Raw genomic sequence first — 27,658 nt, forward strand, 5'->3', positions numbered from 1 at the left:
AGTTGTAATCTATCCAGGAATCAGACAGTCGTGTGTCGTGTATACGTACTGTGTTGGGGCTCTGCACCCAAGGAATAAAGTTACGGTGAACTTTGCTTTCCACACGTCATGTATACAATGTGCTCAGTTGGTGTTAACAGTTCGACGCTCGTTTTGTTGCTGAGGACTACGTTCTTCATCGTCATCACGTGCGTCGCGACGCTGCATAGCGCCCCAGTACAGTCTGACGTCCAAGCCATGGTAAGAAGACACAACTTCACTTTCGGTATCAGAGTTTGTTTCATTCGTACGGTTTGCGATTTGGGCTGACATCATAAAGATTTATATCATGGTCTCGTTGGTTATGACACCGTGTTGTCTGGTAGGCTTGTACCATCACCGGGAAATGTTGGTTATCACCAGAGTTGAGCGTTATTTCTTTACCCACAAGATCACAGTCTCAACTTATTTTGACATTCTTCTTCGGGCACTCCTGTTCCTCCAGTGTGTGTAGAACTGCGGGAATGTGGGGGAGTATCGAGAAGATGAAGATAATTTTGTCGTCTGGAGTATATTTGTATTTTCTCCGCTGTGATCGCGTTTCTGAAGCTAGCCACTTGTTCAGAATGCGCTGAGCTGTGTATCTCCCACACAATATGGTGTTCATTGCACATTTGAAAGAAATGTTCTTCAGTATAAAATAGAGTTAACGCGTGTTAAGTGTGGTGAATAAGGATGGGAAGTAAATCGCTCTATATAATACATTATAGCCATCTTGTATTGCTATTTTTCGGTCACTGTTGGGTGTAACTAAACCAGATATTTTGTGCTCTAAAACAGAAGACTCGAAATTTTGGTATGAAAGTCGAGGGACTTCTTGAGTGCCTCAGCGACTGACAGTTACACGTTCAAGAAGTTTTGTGGTCTATGAGAGTGCTAAAACAGGGGACACAACGGTAGTTAGCTCCAGAGTTTGAGACTGTACCTCCTATCACAGCTTCATGTTCCTCCCGAAAGGAAGATGGGAACTGCAGAAACCCGCGGGCTCAGGGTTTCTGGTTCGAGTTACAAAAGGACGTGTCACTCTTTGTCTTTGCTACTGATGCATGATTCACGCGCGTGACTGCGGGAATAGAATTGTCGAGAGGTCTGCGGCCCTCTTGTCCCTCCAGAAAATTCTGGACAACGAGCGGTTCCCACTGAGGTGGTTAGCCAAGCGTTAACAGTCTAGATTCATATTCGTGAGATGTTCGGTTCGAATCTCGGTGGAGACACCGCCTACCCTGACTGAAGAAGGTATTTTTGTGGTTTTCCTCAGTCCTTCCAAGAAAATGCTATGATAATACCTCGATTAAGCCGCGACCGCTTCCTTCCAAATCCTTTCCGGTTCATCTTATCCCATACTATATACATTCCGTACTAAACAGTGTCTTGAAGGGAGCCGGGATAGCGCAGTCGGTATAGCGGCTGGCTACGGGCTGCACGACCGAGGGGTCGAATTAGTCCCGGTAGGGTCAAGAATTTTCCCTTCTCTACGTCGTCCAGACCGGCTCTGGGTTACACAACCCCCCATCAAATGGGTATCGGCGGTTCTTTCCCCGGGGGTAAAGCGGCCGGGGCGTGATGCTGACCACACCTCCAGCTAATACCGAGATCAAGAAAATGTTGATCTATACATCCACACTCCCATACTTTTTCATGGTGTAGTGCTTAATTAGTTAAGCACAGGGACAACTTTACAGTGTCTTGAGTGACATCAGAGAAATGGCGCCCCTTGCTTTGCATAGGCACCACTGAGAGGACCTCATATCCAGATTAGTGAACATCAGTTCGTGTGAATGATGCAGCAATGCGTAACAAAAGGCCGAGCTAGCAACTACTGACACCTTATCTAATTTACAGTTCGTTATCGCTGCTTATTATCAGTATGTGTGGAGCAAACGAAATCGACGATGCGCGTCATCCAAATGACGCAGCCTCAGTGCACATGCGCACCAACTGAGACCAGAATACAACATCTACAGAGCTCAGAGCTGGTTCTATCGGGCTTTAAACCATGCAGATACTGATCAATTAAAGAAATATGAAGGGGGAAGGTGTTTACTGGACTCAGCTGGCTAAAGATACAGACCAGGGGTGCGCTCTTTTGAACAGAGCAATGAAATTTTGACCGAGATCAGAAAATGTATCTTTTCTGCAGGCAAATGCCTTTTTTTTTTTTTTTGTGGACGTAAGAAACACCTAAAGTCAAAACTGATCGCAAGGAAAATCAAATTTCTGACGTGCAAAACAGTTGTGAGACCAGTATTAAAATATTGTCACATGTATGAGTGACTTTAGACGGGGTTTGGATTGGGTGACTCGATTTATTGACTGTTTATACATTCATGACTCGTGACTACACTTTACAGATCACAGACACACACAGATTAATGTTCTCAGTCTGTTATAGTCTTCACTAGCCGTCTCCTGGCAACGGATTTTAACATGGACATTATAACAGTCCCACTGAATTACACACTCCAGGTATCACACATAAAGTCTCCACAGCCGGACTTTCAACTGAGCACTCTTGCAATTAACTAGTTGCCCCAAATCATTACGTTTATAACATCTCGGCACGGACTACACAGAAAACACCGTTTCTGTGTTGCTGTACCTTGGTTGCGTTCGTGTCTGTTGCTACGGGGACGTGTTTACCGACGCGTTGCCTACAAACGGCTGTGGTATATCTGCCTATCTCGCGGTCGTTGTATAGCAACGATTCTACAAGCTGCAGTATGCCTCTTGAGACCTGCGTGATATCCGAGATAGAGGCAAGATCATTAGGTCTGTTTGAAGAAGAGTTCTCTGAAGCATTTTTGGAGCAGCGCAGGATAAGGGTACATGGAGGAAGAGATAGCCATGAATCGTATAAGCTATTTAACAGATTAAGGTGCGCTGGACATGATATGCATATGGAAAGTAGTAGGACGGTCAAGGTGTTTGATGCCAGACCTGAAGGGACTAGGAACACTGGAAGGACCAAACTGAGATGGGAGGATGGTGTGATCCAGGATACCAGGCAGGGCCCTGGGAGCGAGGGGTGGGGGCGATGTCGCTGTGAACAGAGAAGAGTATGGAAACAGGATTGGAGGTTGTGGACTGGATTCAGCGGCTCAGAATGTGAACAGTGGCTTTGGACACGATAGTTAACTTTCGGATTCCATTAAAGTGGGTTGGTTTACCCTAAATAAAAATTACACATTACCCTCTTAACCCTTTGAAGCATGAAGGAGAGAGATAAGGCGAATGAGGAGAGAAGCAGAAGAATTTTTTTTTGGGGGGGGAGTAGTGTCAGATGCTGGAATTTAAGGGGGGTAGACACATTTGTTCTCTTCTCCAAGTATAATTAGAATGATGAAGTCAAGGAGGATGAGGTGGACAGGGCATGTTGCACGAATGGTGGAGAAGAGGAGAGCATATAGGATATTGGTGGGAAAGCCAGAAGGAAAGAGACCACTGGAAAGACCAAGGCGTAGGCGGGTGGACAATATTAAAATGGATCTTAGAGAGATAGGATGGGATGGTATGGATTGGATTGATATGGCTCAGGATAGGGACCAATGGAGGACTCTTGTGAGCACGGTAATGAGCCTTCGGGTTCCATATAATGTTGGGAAATTCTTGAGTATCTGCAAATTTGGCTTCTCCTCAAGAAGGGCTCAGCTCCGTAAGTAAGTAAGGTAGACAAATTTTTCTGCTTTGTAGGTTCCCAAGGGGTGCCGGGTTGTTCTTGTGGAAGTACGTTTGAGATAGGGTAAATGGTTGGGAAGTGAACTTTGTTGAGAACAGAGAGGAAACCTCGATCGAGTTGGCCGGTGCGCAGGACCTCTCGAATACAAACTGACTTTCAGCCAGTAAGTTCGGCATTGAGGCACGCGAACCCTCTCTGGCTTCTGTTTGCTTTCGAAAAAATGTTCAGACATTGTTCTTACAGGGCTCGTTTCGTGTGCAGACATTGCAAGAGTAACGGACGATTTTAGGTGGTAAGCGGAAGCACAGTAGACACACACACACACACACACACATATATATTGTCGCAGTTTTATCGAGTAACTGTAGACGGGTTTTGGATTGGCAATCGGATTTATTGGACTCATACAACTCGTAACTACAGTGCTGTAACTAATTCACACAACCTGCAGTTCACTTACGTCTTCTCAGCCTGCTGTGTCTTCACCAACCGTTGTCTAGTAACGGCTTCCAAAGCCGGACGTTCCTCCTACTCTGTGGTCCCGAACTGTCCCCGTGCCTCAGCTACCAGCTTCTAACGGCAACGGTTCACAAGGACTGAACCACAGCAGCCCTCTAACTAACTGCTCACCAACCAGCTCAGTCCACTGCACTCCACGAACTAATTCAGTCCACTAACTCATCCCGCTTCTAATATCTCGGCATGGACCGCACAGAAAATGTCGTTCCTTTGTTGCTCTGTCTTTGTTGCGGTCGCAACCACCGGCACGGAACGCGTAGAAAACACATTTCCTCTGTTGCTGTTTACGGGCCACTACCTAGTAACGGCCGTTGTCTCGCTGTTTATTCGCGGTCGTTGCCCAGCAACGGGTCTACCTGTCACAATATGTATTCATGTTCCTGAGTATTCGTGACGTTACAAGTAACCGTGAAGACTGTCGGCTATTACGAGAGTTCGTCTGAACAGTATTTAGAAATTGGGTTCCCATCTCACAGGAAACCCATTACAAAGACCAACCCGATAATATTGTTTAGGGAAATAATCACAGCGCATTTGAGAGAATCATACGAAACATAAATACACTGTGTGGTGCATATAGTTACCGACGTGCTTTGCAGGATGAAGCCAGCCAGCTCGGTATCCACTCTGTTTACCAGTTCAGCTGCCGGCTTTGATGACGGAAATTAGCATCACGCAATGCTTTTGTTATTCCGATGAACGTGATTGGTGATTGTATCATCCTACATCTCGTCAGCATCACGATTCCTCGAATCTGCGCTCTGACTTTATTTCCTTCGTCGCTTGATGACGCTGCTACCTGAGCCTGAGGCTGATAGGTGCGCTGTAGCTTCCAGAGAGACATGCGCTGTGTGGCCTTGCAGGCCGACGAGAATGTTCAGTCGAGGGTTAACGATGCTGCATCAACTACACATGTTATATAGCGTTGAATGAGGGGAGAAAATTGTCTAGAAAGATCTGGATATATGTCTTCTTCATGAGTTTGAAGATGATATTCTGCCATTCGTTGGGAAAGATGAAATATTTTAGTCAGAATAATTGTTGTAACGAATTCAGGCGCACTGCCGTTATAACAGCCTGCTTGAAACACCCCGAACCCCGAAGAAGGCATGATTGTGCGGAGAAGAATTGTATGTCGATTCGTGAATGTTAAATTGGCCCATTTGGTTTTCATCAAAACCTCACCACCTTCCAATTCTTTATTGAAATAAACGCAATTCCCCGAATTCGTATTGTTCACGATGAACTAAGTCGTAATTAAGGCCATACAAAAACTAAGTAAAAACAAAGTAAAGCTATCCCTGTAACAGGCTGAAGAGGCCCATAGGGTTGTGAGACGTCGAGGCTCCCACATTTTCTACACACATGGCAGTGACGTAATCCTTACGCGTTGGCCACCCTTTACCCCTAGGAAAATTCCTGGTACTCATTTCTGTTAAGAGGCTGAGTGGATCCCAGGGCCATACTGCGGCTGGAAGGATTATGTGAATTAAAAATTCCAGTGACCTCATCGGGACTCGAACTTGCGGCCTTCTGGCTTGTAGCACAAAATATTAATTTTTAATGGAAATGTGACACTGTGTCCTTTATTTGACGATGGATAATTCCGATAAATGTTGATGCCTAATCATTCTGGCTTGTCTTTCGTAATATCCGAATTAACAATTGTGATGGATGCTTACGGAAGGGAAGGCTTGAAAAAGAATTATTTCACCTTTTTTTATTGCTAGTGGGTTGGGACTAAGTCCCTTGTACTGCGGCCACTTCTGGCCTACTGTACCAGCCCCAGATGATAGGTGAGGGTGATTGTGGAGCAATTGGTGGAATGAAGATTGGCAGGGAAAACCGAAGTACTCGGAGAAAACCTGCCCCAGCGCCACTTTGTCCACCACAAATCCCACTTGACCAGACTCGGGATCGAACCCGGGTCGCGGCGGTGGGAAGCCAGCGACTAACCGCTTGAGCTATGGCGTGGCCATTATTTCACCTTAGTTTTGTATTATTAAGATTGGTTTTTCTTCATAGGCCCACGTCCACCCTAGAGGGCACCTCCGTTTGTCTAGATACGCACTGCGCAGTAAAGTAACCCATGAAATGAAGTAGTGCACGAAGTCCAGCAGCGGCACAGGCCGGACCTGCGAAGGGCAGCCGGTAGGGTACGTTCTGCGGTGAGTCACAAATGTGAGCGTGGAGACCCCAGCGAACGGGGACATTCATACCCGATAAAACGAAACCTAACGCTTCTTCGAAATACTGACTCCTTTCCAGTGTTTCACGGTATGCCACAGAGTGACGTCATATCCTACAAAGTGGGTGAGGTCGCTGCGAACACCGCACATAAAGATTGTCCCTATGTTTAATTAAATAGCGCTGCATGAAGCGATATGGATAAGTGGAGGGATAGCGCCATGTATTTTTAACCTCGGCACTACATAATAGGTAAATGGACAGTTTTCACGCCCCGGCCACTTTACCCCCTGAAAAGAGAGTCTCCGGTATCTACTGGATAGGATGGTGGTCAGTACGCTGTTGTGGAATAGTCTGTTACCCTACCGGGAATCGAACCCCGTTTCCTCGGTCGTCCTCCCATAGTGCACAGACTATATCGATTGCAACGTTTAACTGTCTCATCGTCTGAACGACTGATTCGAGTTGACTGAGTGACCGTTTATCGACTCAGCTGTTCTGCTTATCTCGCGAACATACATATGTTAGGAAGGCATAGCTGGAGTTGTCCCTGTGCTTAATTAATTAAGCATCACGCCATGAAGACGTATGTGGGAGTAGAGGTATAGCTCCAGTTTTCCTGAACTCAGCAGTAGATGGAGATGAGTGGTCCGCTTCACGCCCCGACCGCTTTACTTCAGAGGAAAGAGCCCCTCGTACCCATTGGACATGAGGCTGGGTGGGTCCCAGAGTCGTAATTTTAAAATATTATTCTGACTAGTTTTGTGTTACCAAAACCGCCACTTTCGATCGAGATTGTGAAGATAAGTTATTCATTCAATGGATCTGAATTACTCAAAAGAATATTTCTTCTTGTCTCTGTGCCGATTAGTTTTTACAAGTCTCACGTGTAACACTGTATTCTATAAAATTGGTTATAAGCTATTTACTTTAAAAGTTTATCCCTACATGTTTCTACCAATGTGGTCATCATGGGGTGTTCAAATTACTGGCCGAGGAAACTAGTCTCTTCTGTTTCTTTGCTTTTTTTTTTGTTAATATAAGTCCCCAGGATGCGCATGTGTTTGTAACGTGTGAACTACGAACTGGACGCTCGGAATATCAGGGTTCGATTTCCAACAGGGACAAGAGATCAAGAAAGTCGTCTTCTGGGATCTGGCGCCGTGTATTCTTGGTTTTAACCGACGTTTCGGAGGAACATCGCCTCAGTCTTCAGGCTAATTGAGTTGCATGCGAATAGAGATAGCTGCAGCTGCATGTGTCTCGCGAGTAGGTGAAGACAGGAGTATCTGGGTTCTGTTCGGTAATTGTTAGAGCTGAGTTCACATCCCGGGTCTTATACGGGTCTGGCTCGGGCAGGGCAGGAAGAACCTTTCACTACAATCACACACACCTCTTTAGACCGTTACACTTAGTAGGCATTTAATTCCCTCCAGTTCACTGAATACAAATGAATCTATTGGTACACTTATTTGGAACTTTACTTATAATACTTTTACGGAAGGTACGTAGTTGTAAATTTTGTGTCCAACTTTGCCGAAAGTTGGATGAAGACTCCTCGAGGTGGAATGCACTCTCTGTGAATCCTGAGGTCCACGAACCCCAGACTCCAAGAGAAATCCACTCCTCCACTTCTGCCATTGGTTAAGTTTTCAAACTAGGGGGTTCCCTAAATTTTGAATTCCCAATCATGTTGCTTTGCTATGTGATTCTGGCAGATGCTGACCTGACGCTAAGGTTGACAGCCCCTTGATGCATTACGATCCGGGGATGAGGCTCCGGCCGTCCCACTTTTAATTTATCGCTGTTCCGAGCTGTCAGCCCTCAAATTCTCAAAGACTTTCCGACTTTGCTGAAACTGCCAGAATTCCAGGAAAGTACCAGATGTTACTTCCTGTCCACATAGCAAAGCTTGAACTATGTCCCTTCTGCGTGTAAGAGCTGGCTATCTGCCGGATCTCTTTGTGTGTAATTTTGTAATCTTAACTTGATACAGATTTAATTAATGCACAACAGTCCTCCAATCAGAATGAACGGTTACAACACAGTGTGTTTTCTGTGAGGTTAGAAGGTTGCACACGCAGCTCTCCGAACGTTAATATTCTCACCCAACAAGGCATAAAAAAGATAGTGTTCAATTACTTTCACCTGATGCGTCATTATAAGACAGCCCACTTCCCAACGCTTTACCTTCACTTCCCAACGCTGTCAGCGATCATCGTGAAGTTTTACCTTTTCTGTAACGTACCTTCACTAAATACGGTGTCTCTAGTCCTTCCATTCTTCTTTTTCTTTCTTTCACTCCTTCACATTCGATTAAACCAGGCGGTACATGTACTTCATTCTGATTTCCAGTTTATAATCCACAAATTTTCGCAGAGTCGAATCCTGGTGGCACCTAACGAAATGTCCTTGACACAAGAGGATGTAGCTTCTTAACCAATCGTAACGACAAATTGACGTTGAGAGCATAACGGGGAGTGCTGAAGGTCACAGTGAACAGGTGACTCTGAGTTGCGCAGAATGCAAAAAAAAAAAGTCAGCGATCATCGTGAAGGACAGTAGCAGCCATCGGAACTCAGGCGGAAGCGTGTTACAGGCGGCCATGGAATTCCATGGAATTTCGATATAATATTTTCATTATGAATAGTTATGTATGCACTGAAAACTCACGTAATAACGTCCGTAATTCACGACTTCCCTTTTCTACACAACGGGCTTTTGAAACAGTAGGAACCAACATTCGGCAGTTTCTAATGTAAATGTTTTCTGCGTTGAAGTTACCACACACAATGAATGTCATGCACGGAGGTAGTAATTCTCCATCTACTCTACAACTTTATTTAATACTGTCACGTGATCGAGTGTGACTATAGACGGGGTTTGGATTGGTAATTGGATTTATTGAACACTTACAGAACGTAACTACAAATAACTACGACAGTCTCACTGAGTTACACACTCCAAATATATTTTTTTTACTGCTAGTGGGGTGGGACTAAGTCCCTTGCACTGCGGCCACTTCTGGCCTATTGTACCAGCCCCAAATGATAGGTGAGGGTGATTGTGGAGCAATTGATGGAATGAAGATTGGCAGGGGAACCGAAGTACTCGGAGAAAACCTGCCCCAGCGCCACTTTGTTCACCACAAATCCCACTTGACCAGACTCGGGATCGAACCCGGGCCGCCGCGGTGGGAAGCCAGCGACTAACCGCTTGAGCTATGGCGCGGCCAAAGATCACTGTAATTACGGCACACATAAAGTTTTCTCTGTTTTCACTAGCCGTTGTTTGCCAGCGGCTTCAACGGTGGATGTTCTCGTTCCTCTGGGTTCCCGAACTGGCTATCCGCTTCTCATTTCTCACAACAGAAAATCAGTTAGAGTCAGAGTTGCTTTACGACTGACAGTTACCGCCAATCATTTCGTCTTGACGACAAGTCTCTCTAGACTCGCGACACGGTAATTTTATTTTCGAACTAAAGACTGGGTTCCCGGGGCTCTCTCCCAGGGATAAAGCGGCTGGGGCGTGAAGCTGACCACTCACCTGCAACTAGTGCCGAGATCAAGAACACGTGGGTCTATACATCCACTTCCTATAAGCCTTCATGGCATAGGGCTTACTAAGTTAAGTACAGGAACAATTTTACCTTTACGTTATTACACTTGCGATTATAGTCCTTATGTAACATCTTCTCTGACGAGAGGATGGGTCTGTCATTTTAAACTGCTGCTGGTCCTCGCCAGCGCAGTCATTCTCAGGTCACAGTCCCGTGGGACTCATGACCACATTTTACTGTCTCAGATTCGAGACTTCACAAACTTGGATGGCCAGATTCCCGTATTTATATCCCCCAGGAACAGGGTGGCCAGGTTATGCCCCCAGTCACTCGGTTCCCTTTTCGTCGCCTTTTACGACTTGCAGGGCTACGGTGGGGTATTCGACCCCGCCTCCATGCGGGTTCAAGTGAAAGTCGAAGTTAAAGTCAAAGTTACTTTACGACTGTCAGTTTACCGCCAGTGAGTTCGTCTTGGCATCAGACCCTTTGAGACACACGACCAGAGATTTCTTTTCAACTGAACCCTTGCGGTAATAGTCCTTGTGTCTGGGAGGCTCAATTGCACAAACGCTACGTAAAAGGTGATCTCCATCCTGTGTAATCATGCATTATTGCGGTATTAATCTTGTCATGGCATTTAACATTCAATCTGAATGTTACGTATGTGTACGTAATACAGTAAACCCTTAATAATCCGGTTACAGTTAATCCGGATGTAGGTTGAACCGGATCGAAATATGGAAAATGAAAAATTCTGTTCACATTTGAGTACATACTTCAAAAAGACACATGACATTTAAGAGCAAGAAGGCTTAAAGCAAGAGGACTTTTAGGCAGCGTCTACACGAGCGCACAAAATGCGTCCGTTGTAACGAACGTCGTGACGTCAGTTGTAGAAATAAACAAGAGAGGCGAATGCTACGCTTTCTTCTGGCTCCACTGCAGACAAAAAACTACGCACCGCATTCTGCAACTGTGTCGTGTCCTTAGCAAAGTACGTTCGTTACAACGGACGCATTTGTGCGCTCGTGTAGACGCTGCTTTAGACTGTTGAGGGCAGCTGGAGAGACTGAAACCACGCAAGGAAATATTCAAGATTGGCTTGAGCTAGATTTCAGCTTGTGATAGGAATAAATTGCTGCAATGATATTTTTTAGTTAGTTATTTTCATCGGCTCTACCTGTACTATGAAAATTTCCATTTATTTGTTTTCTAAGTTTTTTTTTGTCTTTAGGGCCATTATTTGCTTCAAGAATCCGGACTGGCGAGGATTTACTGTAAATGAGAACGTTCTATGTTGCATTTTCAACAATTTATACGGGCAGTTTCCTGATGAGAGAGAAAGCAACTTCTCGAAAACTTAAAGGCCATTCTGACGAAGTTTCCATCACGGATAGTACGCCAAATCGCAAGTCTTAATTTATTTGTCTCATTTTCCAGGCCGTATGTATGAAGTCCGAAGGCTTTTTATCTTGGCAGAACGGTGATTATAACAGAAGATGTGCGCTGCAGTTTTGAGACGTAGACATAGATGGAAGATAACAATAAAGTTAATCTTAATTAATATTGGAGAGTATGAAATAGATTAATCTGGCAGTGCAGGGATATTGTGAACACCGTTCCTTAAAAGACGGGAAAATTGACCAGCTGAGCCACTACTGGCGTCTGAAGTTGGAACCTGCTTGATGGAGTTTGCTCGTGTAGGTTCCGCGATGAGATGATTTCAGTAAGAGCGTCTTGCAAGAAACAAAGTCGATATCTGCCTAAATTTTTTTTTTCCACCTTTTTTTGTAACGCAGCCTAACATGAGGTCAGTAACACTTGCTGTCTTTATGCCACAGGCACGAACAGGTAGTCACTGAGTATTTCAGTGAAGTTCTTTGTCTAATGCTATTATCAGTGATAGGTCATATTTATTGCTTCATTCGAGATTATGACTGAAATGATTGGCAACGTTCACGCGATATCAGAGGTTAATCACTAGATTGCGCTCTTATTTTCTCGTGAACATATTCGATACTCCCAACTTCACATCGAGTCATATCGAATTTTTCTAAAACCCTCAAATACTTCTACTGTAAGACGCGGATAAGCAACATTTTTCTAAAGCGAAATTTGTTGTAACTTTCGATCAATATTCTTAAACTACAGCGGATGTAGGCAAAGAATTCCCGTATATCTTCCTTCCCCTCCTGCTCTTCCCCCACTCTACGCCCACTCCGCCACTTCTCTTCGCTGGATTGGTAGACTGGGTGAACAAGTCCTCCCCTTCTAGCAGCTCTTATTCCCACTGCCCGTGAGAATTCTTTGGCTGGCTTAACTATACTTAAATAACACTCAGCAGAACTTCAAAATAATGTTGATGTAGGATAGAGTAATGCTGCTTGTACGCCTCATAAATTAGGGTTTTATGAAAACTCGTGTATCGTGTAATGTCCTCAGCGCTACAATGTTGTAACTCGCAGAGACATGCAGATCGTGCTGTGCGCATGTCTGATTGGTATGGACACCGGAAAATAAACGTCCTGTGGCTGCTGGCCACACTTCTTATGCACATCATGTCCCAGAATAAAGTGTTAGCACATGTATTTGTTGTACTTTCATCCTTTATTTATAGTAAGTCGATAACAATACTTTTATCATAATACAAAAAAAAACAGATGTATAAAATAAATGTTCACAATGTTACCAGAGTCCAGACACAATCCGCAGTGCTGAACAAATGATGTGGAAGCGGTAAAATTATTCTGGCACATCCTGTAGACTCGTTACTTGAGAGCAGCCGGGGTTATATCGCTCAGTAGGCCATTTAACGACGCTGTTACAAGTGTATAAGTTACATGCGCACGATATAGTGATGTGAAGGGAACCAGTACTCGTATGTGAGGTGCTGGTTGCTACCTGAGGAAAAACTCCGGAATTCCTCTTCAGGAAGTGAGGAAAGTCACGAAACACCCGTGTCAGTACAGCCCCATTCTGAAATCGAATGAGTTACGCCCGGAAACAATTACGGCTCACTATCGCTGTGCTAACATCTTCAGTGAAATGAGTGGCTTTAAATTTGACTGGGAAACCAGCTATTTGAGACTGAACTTCAGTGTTCTTTCCTAGGCCCCCCAGGAAGTGCATACATAGTTCTGTCCCATACAAGTCTCAGTTTAGTCTACATACAGGCGTAACTTCGCTCGACGTTTACAATTATGTGGTTGAAACATCGTCATTAAATTGTGTTCGAGCTGCTTAAAAACAACAGTGGTATGATTTTACGAGCATTAGTATTGGTGATTCGGCAACGGGGTCGATGACCAAGGAATCCGATGTTGGATTGCCGACAGATATTTTTGTTTTCCCACATCGTCCAGCATTATGCTACAAGACACGACAGCTCAGTCAGTATAGGGACTGGCTACGGGCTGGATGGCCATGGGGTCGGAGTTCGAGTCATGGTAATGGAAAGAGTTTTCTCCTCTCCACGTCGTTCATACTGGTTCTGGGGCCACCCAGCCTCGTAAACAATGGGTACCGGGGACTATTTCCCCTGGTGGGGGGGGGGGTCTAAAGCGGCCGGGGCGTGAGGTTGACCACTCACCTCGAACTAATGCTGAAGTAAAGAATCCGTAGATCTTTACAACCACTTCCCCATACGTCTTTGTGCTGTGGTGCTTAATTGGTTAAGCACAGGGGCAACTTTACCCGAGGATCTTACTTGATACCAGCACAAAACTTATTTATATTGTAACGTAGTGAGTGTGATTATAGAAAGGGTTTAGATCGGTGAATGGATTTATTGACCACTCTACCACTCGACTCGGAACTGGAAGTAATTACAGCGCCATTGCTAATCTGTGCTCTTTAAAAATTGCATCACCCGCCAAGGACTTTGTCCCTTCCTTATTCCTCAGCACGAACCATGCAGAAAACAGGTCTCTTCCATTGGTGAAGTCCAACTGTTGCATTATTAAGACTCTGCTCCCTAGCAACAGAAACATGTTTACGGAGCCGTTGTCCAGAATTAGCTGTAGTATAGTATACCCGCCAATCTCGTGATCGTTTATGACAACGGGCCTATACGCCAGAGTTTTAGCAGTAGCCAAAAGGATACGAAAAGTCTAAAGACACGTAATCTGAAAACTATCGTGGATTGTGTAAGATTTGAGGCTTTCACGGCGGTGGCACCGTGTATATGTGGTGTTAACCGACGTTCGGAGGAACGTATCGCCTCCATCTTCAGGGTAGAAGAAAAAATATAAGAAATCTGCAAGCGAAGNCTGGAGGCTGAAATGGGCACCAGGGACTTCTAAAACTCCTTGAATAAAATTAAAGGAGGAGTCAATGTATTTCTGCAAACTGGACTGGAAACTTGTGGGACGGTAGGGAAGCCCCTACATGAAAGGGGTCGTGGGCATGTGTACACTTTGCATTGGGCACGCCGTATATCTATGCGCCATGTTATGAGCTTGTCGCCTTGTCTTTGAACTTTAAGATTTGCTTTAAACTAATTCCAGTAACATGCAACTCGAACTCTTGTTCCAGGATGGCACAAGAAACTGACCAGATGTTACCACTTTCTTGCTGTTGCTTTGTTTCTATTTATGACTTGCTACTGGGTGATTCATAAATGAATATCTACTGCGATGAGTGTGCACCGTGAGACGTGACTCACAGTGACAACTCAGCGCATTCATTCACAAGAGGGCCACATGGCAGGTCGGCACGGAAACCACTCAAAGCACTCGTCACTTCGTCGTCCCTGCCATTTAGCAGTGGCGCTACATCCATTTGTTTCTTGTTCTTCAAGTAGTTTTCCTCACTCTGTCCATGCAAATCATTCATTATTCATTATAGAGGTTGAGATGCAGGCAGCCTCATTAAAAAAAGATATAAACGTAAAGTTGTTTCTGTGCTCAATTAGTTAAGCATTATGAAATGAAGACACATGGGGGGCGGTGGATGTATAGCTTCACCTTTCTTGACATCGACACTAGATGGAGATGAGTTGTCAGCTTCACGCCCCAGCCGCTTTATCGCCGGGGAAAGACTCCCAGGTACCCATTGGATAGGAGGCTGGATGGGCCCCAGGTTTGGTCTGGACGTTGTCGAGAAGAGAAGAATCTTGCCCCTACCGGGAATAGAACCCGGCCCATCCAGCCTGTAACTATATCGACTGAGCTATCCCGATTCCTGCGTCGTTAAATAATAAATACATAAGAGCCGTAGATCAGGCGGTTAGTCACCGGTTTCCCATCTCACCTACCCGGGTTAGATTACAGGTCAGGTCATGTGGGATTTGCAGCAGACAAAGTTACACTGGGGCAGGTTTTCTTCGGGTACTTCGGTTTACGCTGTTCTCATTCCACCAACTGCTTCATACATATTAATTATTCTATCCACGCGGGTAAAGCGGCCGTGGCGTGAAGCTGATTACTCACTTCCAATTAGTGCTGAGGTCAAGAGTACGTGGATCTGTACATCCACTTCCCCATACGTCTTAATGGCGTAATGGTTAATTAGTTAAGCTCAGGGACAACTTTGCATCTACTATCGACGCTATACAGAGTGTTCCAGGACTGAAAGGTCAGTATTCTGGGAGTTCATGGTATCGGTCGTTGTAAGCAAAAAAGTGTACATGTACATGTGTCCTATTCCGAACGGTTTCCGAGATAGAGCTATTTCACTGTCCAGTACTGTACTGAACACTGTACAGACGAGCAACACGTCATGTCCTCACACGAGTTGCAAAGTGCACTGATGCTGACGGTGGAATTTTCGAAAATGTATTGCACTAGGTAAACTGTGCCGACGCCGATCACGGTAGCCGAGCGGTCTAAGGCATGTATTGTCTTCGCTCGCTTGGAAACCGGGATCGTGGGTTCGAATCCCACTCAGGGCATGGATGTTTAGTTTGTGTGCTCGTTTTACTGTGTTTGTGTACAGGTAGAGGCCTTGCGACGAGCTGATCACCCGCCCAAGGAGTCCTACTGAATGTGTAAGATCTATTAAACCGAAGTGAACGGAGAAGTTCATGGAGGTAGGCCTAGGCCCACTGGGGCTGTAGTGCCAAGGAAAAAAAAAACTGTACCAACTTTGTCACTTGAGTCGTAAATACCGGTATTAGAAACAGTACGTAATCTCTCTTTCTTATCAACAATTTGTAACTGTACAGCGAAACGGCTCTATCTCGGAAACCTTTCGGAATAGGACACACGTACATGTACACTTCTTGCTTAAATGACCGATGATATTATGACCTCCAAGAAAGCTGACCTTTCCTCCTGGAACACTTTGTATATAGACTTCGATACTGACAGTGTTGTCAAACAACCAACTTAAAAGACAGCAGAGGGACGCATGGCACCGCTTTGTGCAGACGACGTTTTAGTGCCGTGTCGACTGCTGTCCCGAATTTTGCTATCGAGAGTTCTACTGGGCGGACATTTGCACTTGTCAAGGTCATGTTCATAAGAATAACAGGGATTCGAAGGAAGGAGCTCAGAATGACAACCTTAGCAAGAAATTTGTCTTATTTTCTTGAACGATCTCTAGACACAGCGGGCGGTAGCTTTGACGGTTTAGGAGAAATACTTTCACCTCTCCGCTCACCAGAAGTTCCTCATTGGTTGCGTGTTGCTGCAAGTAACGGCGATAATGACCCTTATTGACTTCAGCATCTTCCGAGAACCGCTTATCTTTAATGTTCATTAACACCCCCCACCCTAACATATGCAGTAGAGTCAATGGATGTGACTCATAGTGCATGCGTTAATCGGTCTACTGTAGGCAACCCGCCATGAAGTCTGCACGTGTGTAGTTATTTAATAATTACTCAGCCAACAACCATAAACAATAAGCAAAAACAGGAAAACTAACCGAAATTACGCAGAACAGGATGCAGACAAGTCAGTGCTGGTTACAATTCTCATTTAACCTCGTTTCTAAACAAATTGTAATTATATGAGTGATGTTAAAGTAGCACCTCCCTTGTGTCTGCTATCACTATGCAGTTGACATTACATGACGTCATGAAATCGAACCTTAAAGCACATCTAATACATATGTATACACACAAGACTTAAGGGAGAGATTTATGAAGTACACCGTCGAGATGGGCTCAGGTGCCATGATATGCATACCAAGTTTCATAAAGATTGCTCCAGGCATTCAAAATTTGATTGGGGGATGCACAGACACACAGATNCACACACAGACTTACGGGAGAGATTTATGAAGTACACCGTTGAGATGGGCTCAGGTGCCATGATATACATACCAAGTTTCATAAAGATTGCTCCAGGCATTCAAAATTTGATTGGGGGATGCACAGACACACAGATAGCACGACGATCGCATAAGCCTACTTTTATTTTTTTTTACCAAGGAAAGTAGGCTGAAAAAAGTGAATATGTCATTTAGTTGTGAGGGTTGTAAGGAAAAAGAAGAAAGAACTATATACATTCAAAATTTAACATCCCAAATATTCTTTAATCGATGGCTCTACAGCCCTTTGTTGTCATGACCGCTTTCTTTTTTTTTCAGTTTCGTAATCCTATACACAGTCTATGGGATTCCTTGGACAGGGGATAAGCCCGTCGCAAGGTCGCCACCTACACACAACAGCACAACCACATAATAAACGCAGACAAATATCCATGCCTTGAGTGGGATTGGAACCCACGACCCCAGCGTTCGAGCGGGCAAAGACAATTCATGCCTTAAACCGCGCGGTCACTGTGATTGGCAAACCTCAAATACAATGTAATTTCAGACATATTAGAAATCCTTCTTCACACTTATTCCTTAAGACCCGAAAATAGGGTGACCCCTCTTTTACTAAGAAGCAGTATTTCGGGCTGAAAGCCGAACAATATCACCGTGGCGATATGCGTATACGAAACAGGTAACCGACTGAACCAACATGACAGGACGCGTCATTATAGAATCCTGAGTCATATATTTTCTTTATTCTCAATGTGAACTGGTCTATTAGCTAAGAACCATTACCGCAAGTATGAGAAATTCAAGAGTACACATTGAAGTTAACACGTCAGAACTGTGCCGTGGTCAAATATTCGTGGAATGAACTGGTCATCCGTAAGACTCACATCTTGAAAGGAAGTGCTGTACCCTGGGACACACTTCCATATCATTCATTCCCCAAATCTTGCAGTTTACTCCCCTCGGTCTGTCCGGGAAGCGAGTGTGTCTGTGTCTCCCGAGCAGCATTCACCTGCCACACCGTGGCAATGTACTGATTTCCTGTGGCGCACACTCCATTAAAGCACTGTGGTAACTATATATCCGCCCCAGCGCCACTTTGTCCACCACAAATCCCACTTGACCAGACCCGGGATCGAACCCGGGCCGCCGCGGTGGGAAGCCAGCGACTAATGAGCGAAATTCAGGACATTTCCCGCCCATCAGTAGTCTCTAACGCCTCTGGTAGATGGGGGAAGCATCGAGATGCCGCTGAGCCAGTAGAGGCCGAACTCGCTGGCTGAGTCGGGACTGNTTACCATGGAAGGACAGCAGGCAGACAAGGTTTAGCATGTGCTGTAGTGATCTGTAAAGTGTGGAGATTAGCGATGGCGTTATAATTAAGTGTAGTCACGGGTCTTGTGTTAAAGTGGCCAATAAATCCAATTACCAATCCAAACCCCGACTATAGTCACAGAGTCACATATGTCAGAGTACCGATCACAGTGGCCGCGTGGTTTGAGGCATGAACTGTGTTCGCTCGTTAAAACATTGGGGTCGTGGGTTCGAATCCCACTCGAGGCATGGATGTTTTTCTGCTCTTATTCTGTGTTTGTGTTGTTCTCTATGTAGGAGGCGGTCTTGCGGCGGGCTGATCTCCCTGTCAAGGAGCACTACTGGCTGTCTATAAGATTAAGAAACTGAAAGACAGGCCCTGGTTCATCATGGAATCTTAAGGCCCACAGATTATTATTATGATTGTTAGAGCACGTTGGTTCAATCGGTAATGGTTCTGTCTTGTATTTCGAATGTCGGCCGAGGCATCCACTATCCGGAATGGAGGATTTTATGGTTTTCCTCAGTTCATTCAGGTAGATGCTGGGATAGTACCGTAAATTAGACAATGAGATACGGACAACGTCGTGAAATGAATTCTGAGGAACAAGCAGTGAGTATGGAGACTTCTGTATTCTGGGATACAACTTCGTGTAGTCGAGTGAAAGTCAGCCGACGTTTCGGAACAAATGTCTTCTCGCGTCGGCGATTAAGGCAAGCAAGAAAGCAGCCTGTGAAGCAGACATCAAGCTCTGGATTATATCCATAATAAACAGGTTTTAATAAAATTCTTTAGTATTAAATTTAATAAAAATCTGTTCAGCGTTTCTCGAGTTGTTCCATGCGGACAGACAGACGTGGTGCAACTAGTGGGCGCATATTGTGTTGCGAACGCATTAGAGATAAGGCCTACATTAGAACGAGATAAGAAATAAGCTCGATGTACAAATATGCCGAGAACTGCAGTGACGTAATGTGAACTGTGCTTTGTCCCTGGATTTGCGTGGCACACAGATGAGTGGAGCGGAGCGGAGGTAATTAAGCAATTTGAAGTGAGGAAGGATGTAGAAGAACGAATGATTCTCTTGCAGGAAGATCAGAACCGCGATTGTGCTCGCTGAACTTCCGGTACTGCGAAATCCATTTGCCAATTTGTTTAGTTCTTGCAGAAAACGGAAACGCGCTTTACAAGTCCTCAGCTCTCGACCCCATCTGACATCTGTTTATATACAGACATAAGTGCTGATTATGTACCATCTGTGTTATCGTTTAGAAACTTTGCGTTTTGCTCACAGAGTGTATTTATATTTTAGACGGCTCTCAGAATAAACAGAGATTATTGTCCTGAGTACATTCACCCGTTAGTCTGTGTAATGGAGATGCAACGTATTGTCTGTGGGGTAAGGACTGAATGTTTAAACATTATTTCCAGTGATTTTGAATATTATCCACTGTCCTATCTTTATATTTAAAACACGACTTTTGGAGACTGATCCTGTCTCTGCCCTCAGCTGCTGAAGGCGGAGACATAATCCAGTCTTCAAAATGTTATGTTTTAAGTAATAATAATAAAAAAGAGGACGGTGGATAATGTAAAAAATCACGATGGCCGTGTTAATACACCACCGTCACAAACGTCAGGTCTTATTGTTTCTGATAATTTTCCGTCTAAACGTATCACTTTTTTCTTCATAATTCCTGCAGGTGCCTTTCTACTTCGTCGGCCATTTTGATCACTGCCTCCTAGATCTCAGCTTGCAAATGGCTGTCACTTTTACGATTTGTAATGCATGTGGAGAGCCCTTCCTTATTAAATTTGTGTATTCAGAATTGTTTCCACGTATCGGTGCTTTTTCCTTTAGGCATCATGTCCCGGTTGTTCATGATCGCGTCTGTATTTCCGTATTCATCATGTCGCTTGAATTTGTAAATATTATTTACGCGGACTTCAGGGATAGTCATCTTCTCTAAGCTATGCAGGGTAAACCAATGTACTTTATGGCACCTAAATCAAACCACCATCAGCAACGTAACAGTACATAAAGGGAGCTGCCATATTCCTTTGTTTGCGGGGCTGGTGGCTAGAAGCCAGATCATGTAACCATCCATATCCACACGAGCTACCTCGGTTTCCCTCTGTTCTGAACCAGATGAGGAGATGGTTCCCAATCTTCAATTATACAATTTGCCATTAATTTAAAAAATAAAAATTCCCTGGTCTCTAACCCAAACCACTGCTTCTAACCATCCAAACGTCTTTTTTTTTTTTTTAATTCGCTTAGTGGGGGTTGGAGTCCAGTTGGGTCCACTCGGCGCGGCGGCCACTGATTGGCCTATTGTAGCCTGCCCCCGGGTGATTATGATGATGGAGAATTTGGTGGAATGAAGATTGGCAGAGGAAACCTAAGTAATCGGAGAAAACCCGCCCCAGCGCTACTTTGTCCACCACAAATCCCACTTCACCAGACCCAGGATCGATCCCGGGCCGCCGCGGTGGGAAGCGAGCGACTAACTGCTTGAGCTATGGCGGGCCAGTCGAAACGTCTTCACTTTCATATTGCCTTTATCAGGAAGACAGGGAGTCGGTATAGCGATGGGTTACGGGGCTTGAGGGCCCGGGTGCTGTTCGCGGCAAGGGCAAGAGATTTTTATTTTGACGGCGTCCAGACCCACCCAGTCTTCTATCAAATGGATACCGGGGGCTCTTTCCCCGGGGGGTAAAGCTGACGGGACGTGAAGCTGACCACACAGCTCCATCTAGTACCGAAGTTATGAGTGGTGGAGTAATACCTCCGCCCCCATACGTCTTCATGGCGTAGCGCTTAATATGCTTTAGCTTATCAGGACGAAATGGCGAAGGCTTGGAACCGTGTAGCAGAGCAGGGCACTTCTTGCCCCCGATTAAACTGGGCATCTCTTCTTACACGACTTTCCCTTTTCGCCTGCTATTCTGCTGTTCTCTTTTACCTCTGAATGTCTGGTATGAAATTAAGCCCATCCATTTGTGCAGTGCTGCTGCAAATGGTGACTCGAGGACGCAAGGAACACCGTTTGAATATCCGGCGAAGAGAAGCGGGGCCCCTGTGCTGAATTAAGAACCACATTATTCAGACATATGGCGAGGTGGAGGTATAGTTCCACGCATTCTTATCCTCGGCACTAGGCGGGGGTAGGTGGCCACCTTCATGCCCAGGACGCGTTAAAATCGGGGAATGAGGCCCTCCCCCATATCCACCCGCTCCCGCAGCCGGTCTGGACTCTGCCCCCGTCAGAAATCACCCCCGCCCCCTCCAGCTAAGTCCTTATATTGACTGAGAGATTTGATGAGATTTAGCGTTGAGCTGTACGTCTGAGCCCGCGGCGCGAGAAGAGAAGCCCTTCCTTTGTCTAACCGCAACGCGCTGCAGATGGACGCAGCAACCCATCTTGCAGAACGCAGGGCACGGAAGGAAGAGGTGTCAGGTCAAACTGCAATGAGTAATGGTGCTCGGTGACTGCTGGATCAAGGCACACGCGATGTGTCACCGCGTGACTCATTACCAAGGCCTTTCCGCATGTAGTTCATTGCGCATGATTTTCGGGCATGCCGATTCAGTTGGTACAATGTAACAGCGCGTGTCCCCCAAATTGGCAATAGAAGGGGCCGAAACATACCAATAGTTATCTTAGGTAGGACTTAACTATTTGCATCGAAGAGAGATGAAGTGACAGGAGGTTGGAGAAAACTACACCGCGAGGAGCGTCATAACTTGTACTCTTCTCCAAGAACGTATGAGGAACTAGGAAGACATACGCGTAGGTGGGAGGATAATATTAAAATGGATCTTAGAAAGACAGGATGGGGTGGTATGGACTGGATTGATCTGGCTCAGGATAGGGATCGGTGGAGGGTTCCTGTGAATACGATAATGAAGCTTCGGCTTCCATAACATGAGAAATTCTTGAGTAGCTGCAAACTGGCAGCTTCTGAAGAAGGGCTCATCTCCATGGAGTTGGTTAGGCCCTACTGGATGGACGAGAATGATTAGCTTCACGCTGTTGCTACGCTACCGCGTGCCCCACTACATTTGTGGTTCAAGATTAATCTTGGGAAGGAAATTACACGGCTTAGTGCACCGTGACACCGCCCGCTAGAACAACTGAAGATAGATATGAACGCAGGTAAGACGCCTCGCCAGCGTCACGAAACAATTTTTTTTTTCCTTTGGCGCTACAGCCCTCATTGGGGCCTAGGCTTACCTCCATGAAACTCTCCGTTTCACTTCGGTTTTCTAAATCTTAGACGTACGGTAGGAGTACTTGGGCGAGTGATTAGCTCGTCGCAAGGCCTCTACCTGTAGACAAACACAGAAAAACGCACACAAACATCCATGCCCTGAGTGGGATTCGAACCCACGATCTCGGCTTCCGAGCGAGCGAAGACAGTGCATGCCTTAGACCGCTCGGCTACCGTGACCGGCCACGAAACAAATACAAAGACTTTTATAGAAAGTCATGGGTCGCCAATCCGTAGTTCACGTGTCACATAAGCACCAGGGATATGATTCTGACCCTCTGAAACCTGCAGTTCGTCCCTACGCCAGTGAATCTGGGGCATCACCAGCGCTGACCCTAACTATATAGTTCCCTGAACTCAGGTAACCCTTCAAGAGCACAAGTCGCCTTCTTTAACATTCAAATTCTCAGCATTCTGTCCACATACGCGTTTATTTCCATAAAAAAATAGTAATCGTTTTGGTTTTGTGTCGGAGACAATGTGGTTTCTGTGACGTACGAACTGAATTTTTACAGATTTTTTTTTCAGATGATTCTGAAACAGATCTATTGTGCAGGAAAGACGCAGAAGTGATACAAAATCATGAGAATGAACATGTTCGCGGTATAGAATAAGGAGAATCCAGACGTAGAAAATATAAGAGGCTTAAACTTGGCGGTGGTCAAGCTTATGGCCGTTCAAGTGATTAATCTGCCGTTGTAGCATAAGATACGTAAGATAGGCAGCTCTGCAAAGCCTGTACTGACAGAGGACTTGTGTGTTATATTCGTATGTGCGAAATGTATACACTTTCATCAAGTGTATACACTTGATGAAAGTGCAAGCATGACGATAAGAGAAACCCATTTCTCGTCAGAGAAGATGTTGCATAAGGACTATTACCGCAAGGGTTCAGTTGGGGGAAAAAGAATCTGTGGTCCTGAGTCTCAAGGGGGCTTGATGCCAAGATGAACTGATTGGTGGTAAACCATCAGTCGCGGAGTAACTTTGACTTCGGCTTTGAAACATACCTTAATAAATGAAAACTGTGCACATTCCCAAACGAAGCTACGGCACAGGCAGGGGCCGACGTAGCGTTCGCGTATTTGTTGCCGGACTGCTGGAAGTCAGGCTTACCCGATCAAGCCTTTCTGCGGTTTTCTTCGACCGTAGAGCAAATGCTAAATTGATGCCCAAATTCCACGCTGTACTACACGATTCACATTCAGCCCACCCAATGCTAACACAATTCCAACAGAACGCAGTAAAGACTGTAATAGATTATTTCATCTACTCATGCACTAAACGGAATCCCACATCCCAACACTATTTTTTCTTCACTTCCCAGCGATTTACCCTCTTTCAGTAGTGTCATTACCAAAACGGGGACACGAGGTAACGTAGTTGGTTGAGTCACTATGCTATAAGCCGGAAGGTTGCGGGTTCGAGTCCCGATGAGGTCACTGGATTTCTCAGTTGACTTAATGCTTCCAGCCGCACTATGGCCCTGGGGTCCACTCAGTCTCTAACAGAAATGAATAACCAGGAATCTTCCTGGGGGTAAAGGCGGCCCGGCGCGTAAAGCTGACAACCTCACCGCCATCTGTGAGCCGACTGTCTAGAAAATGTGGGAACCTCGACATCTCACAATCCTGTGGGCCTCCACGGCCTGTTATAGGGATAGCTTTATCTCTTTTAACCCCCCCCCCATCTTGAGGTTCCGAAGGGTTGAATCAGTCGAGTGTGTAGGGCCTGGAGCGCTCTGTGTGGTCGGGTTGCGGTTTGTAACCAGTCCCACGCATCTACATTGACACATTCGCGGGTTAGTCACTTCGTTTGTGTAACGGTGGAACGGAACAGTTGGCTGACTCATCTAGGGGTAACAAGTTCGCCTGTCAGATTAGAGGTGCTGAGAGTCGCCTGGCGCCACAGCGATGCTTGCGCGTCCACTTGCGCCTGAATATGAATAGAACACTCGGGACTAACTCAGGAAGCTGAGCCCTTCTTGAGAAGCGGCCAGTCACTCGTCTACTCAGGAATTTCCCAACATTATATGGAACCCTAAGGTTCATTACCGTGTTCACAAGAGCCATCCAGCGGTGCCGGTTCTGAGCCAGATGAATCCGGTTCATATTACGACACCGTCTCTCTTAAGATTCATTTGCAGCTAACCTTCTTCATGCGTGTAGTTCTTCCTAGTGGTCTCTTTCCTCCTGGCTTCCCCACCCAAATCCTCTATGCTTTCCTCTTCTCCTCCATGCGTGCTACCTGCCCTGCCCATCCCATCCTTGACTTGACCACTGTAATTGTATTTGGCGAAGAATACAAGTTATGAAGCTCCTCATTACGAAATGTTCTCGAACCTCTTATTAACATGTTTTGTTATACGAGGGACAGTCAGGAAACAGATTATACATGGATATAAACCGTAAAACATGTTATATTCGAACCTGAAAAAAAAACATTTATTTCTAACATATCCTCCACAAACATTGACGCATTAGTCCCATCGCTTTACCAATGCGTCGAAACCCGCAGCATAGAAATCTTTTGATTGTTGTCTCAGCCACTTCTGCATCTCCGTTTCAACCTCCTCGTGATCAGTGAACGTTTGCCACGTTTCTCGACCCACTTGTGAACCGTTTTACCCGACAGATACTTCCTACTATAAACAGGAAATATTTATTTAGTAATATCCTTTGTATTGATCCCTTCTGCCCTAACAGACGCACAACAACGCTGCTCTTCGGTAGCATACTACTCAAGCACGGTCGCCATTTTGACAACTGAAACCAGCCTCTGAACATGTGAATGTGCGTCTGCTACCTGGACTGTCATGAAACTGAACTGTGCTGCTACCTAGTGATACACATAGAAACACTATTACGCCCATTGCAGTTGTTTTACTTCAATTTGTGACATATTTACTGACTCTTCCTCATATCACATAATTATTACTGCTGTAACATAATCCATACATGTAAAGGGATTTATCACTGTAACTACACAATTTCCGCTTATCACAGCAACAATCTGTTGAGTATTAACATGTTATGCATTACGACAGGAAAGTGCAAGCAGTGTACGTACATGTCAACGTCTTATCCTGTGTCATGTACTGACCGCGTTTTCCTGTAGATGTGTGAACCTCAGTATATTGTATGTATAGAGACGGTCTGCGATGGACTGTTTGTGCGTGTTATTCGTGAGAGGTGGCGTTAAACACCGGCCTCGACGTATCATTCGGTAACATGTAGGAGTGGAAAGGAATACGGGAGAGAGCAGGGGAAATTAATAGCACGAAAGCTTGTGTAAAAAATGAGACATCCAGTTGTACTGTCAGGAGATGTTAGGCATGGGACACATGCCTCGGACGGAAGACAATGTTTACCTGGGCAAAGCTGGAGACGGGTCTGCAATGGGAGACCAGGCGAACAAATGGCGAGTGCCGCTTCTGAGGATGGGTTACGAATTTTGCGCGAAGAACACGTAAAGGGGAAAGAACTCAGAATAAGACGATTATCAATTTATTTTTTTGGGACGAACTAGACACTCCGTTTACTGATAACACACGCTCCATTAACGGGCGGTGAAAATACCAGTAGTTAGGTACAGATGTTCTAGAGAGCGTAGCAAAATATGGGCAGGATTATCACACATCTGAGGGGCAGTGATAGATGAAAATGGAGGGACCGTGAAGTGATGATAAGCAGGGGAAATTCGAAGCCATCCAGGACTAAGCCCAGCCTCCTTGATGAAAAGCCAGCCTCTGAGTGCCTCAGCTGTGGTACGGCCTTTAATACTGTATAGTGCACTGCTTGGCCTCTCGGTTGAGCGCAAGAAGTATGGAAATAATTAGCTGGACAGTGGTTGCAGCTGCATTGCGGGAGGAATTAAGGGTGACGCACTCTTAAGACTCTGTTGTAACCCATAGATACCCCACAAGCCTCACGTTTAGCTTTTATTTATTTAATGACACTTATGGTAGCTCAGACTGTACGGCGTCAAATGGTAGATCGATAGTGATGAATTGGAAAGTGCGAATGGAATTGGTCTTGGCATAATTTGGGGGGCACACGGTAGGGTACTTGGTTGAGGCAGTATCCTACAAGCCGGAAGGTCGTGGGTTTGATTCCCGATTAGGTGGATTTTTTCAGTTGACCTAATCTTTCCAGCCGCACTATGGCCCTGGGGTCGACTCAGTTTCTAACAGAAATGCGTACCAGGAATCTTCCTAGGGGTAAAGGGCGGCCGGCGTGTAAGACTGACCTCACCACCATCTGTGAGCCGGTTATGTAGAAAATGTGGGAGCCTCGACGCCTCACAACCCTATGGGTCTCCATGGCCTGTTGCAGGAATATCTATTCCTTTTACTTTTACCTCGGCCTCTGGCTAGGGGGTAGTGAGCAAAACTACGAAATATCTCGGTCAGGTACTCGGTGTTCCGGCCGAGATTTGAACCGGTCGTCTCTCGAATACAAGCCAGAAGCATTATGGCCTGAGCACTCGTGCTCGGTATGTCAGTGGCTTCGACCAGATCTGCTGTGTAGTGCATTTAGAAAGGCCAGTAGTAGGAACACTGGCAGTGCTTAATTGAAGAAGAGTCATCAAATAAACAAAAATCAGCCCAAACCCGTCTTGTTCGTAAAGAGGCTGTGCAGTACAGAACTGAACAGACACTGATTTATGAACCATTCACGAAGTTTAATGACCTCATGTCTTCCTCATTAAAGGCCTCTCCATAAGCAGAGAGAGAAAGGGCTCCTAGCTTGGCTGTGACGCACTCAGGGATTGGTCAAACTCTTAACCCTTGCTAACATAAGGATATCCTTTTATTGGATTTGAAGTTATCATGGCGGCGACCATAGACAGAACTATATTCTAGGATGTGACACCG

General features: G+C 45.4%; 1 protein-coding gene and 1 long non-coding RNA gene across 8 annotated transcripts in view; one reads left to right on the forward strand and one right to left on the reverse strand.

Annotated features, from left to right (window-relative positions):
• The window catches only part of LOC111866776, a 96,122-nt gene that overhangs the window by 57,425 nt on the left and 11,039 nt on the right, over positions 1–27,658 (reverse strand). The window lies entirely within an intron of this gene.
• Positions 7–27,658, forward strand: part of LOC111866774 (matrix metalloproteinase-2) — a 75,278-nt gene continuing 47,626 nt past the window's right edge. For all 7 annotated transcript variants that reach the window (XM_023856018.1, XM_023856020.1, XM_033752402.1 and 4 more), the window contains exon 1: positions 7–240. In XM_023856018.1, coding sequence (XP_023711786.1) covers positions 109–240 — 132 coding nt within the window. In that variant the 5' untranslated portion in view covers positions 7–108. The remainder of the gene's footprint in view (positions 241–27,658) is intronic.

The sequence above is a fragment of the Cryptotermes secundus genome, unplaced genomic scaffold, assembly GCF_002891405.2.
Source record: "Cryptotermes secundus unplaced genomic scaffold, Csec_1.0 scaffold384, whole genome shotgun sequence".
NCBI lineage: Eukaryota > Metazoa > Arthropoda > Insecta > Blattodea > Kalotermitidae > Cryptotermes > Cryptotermes secundus.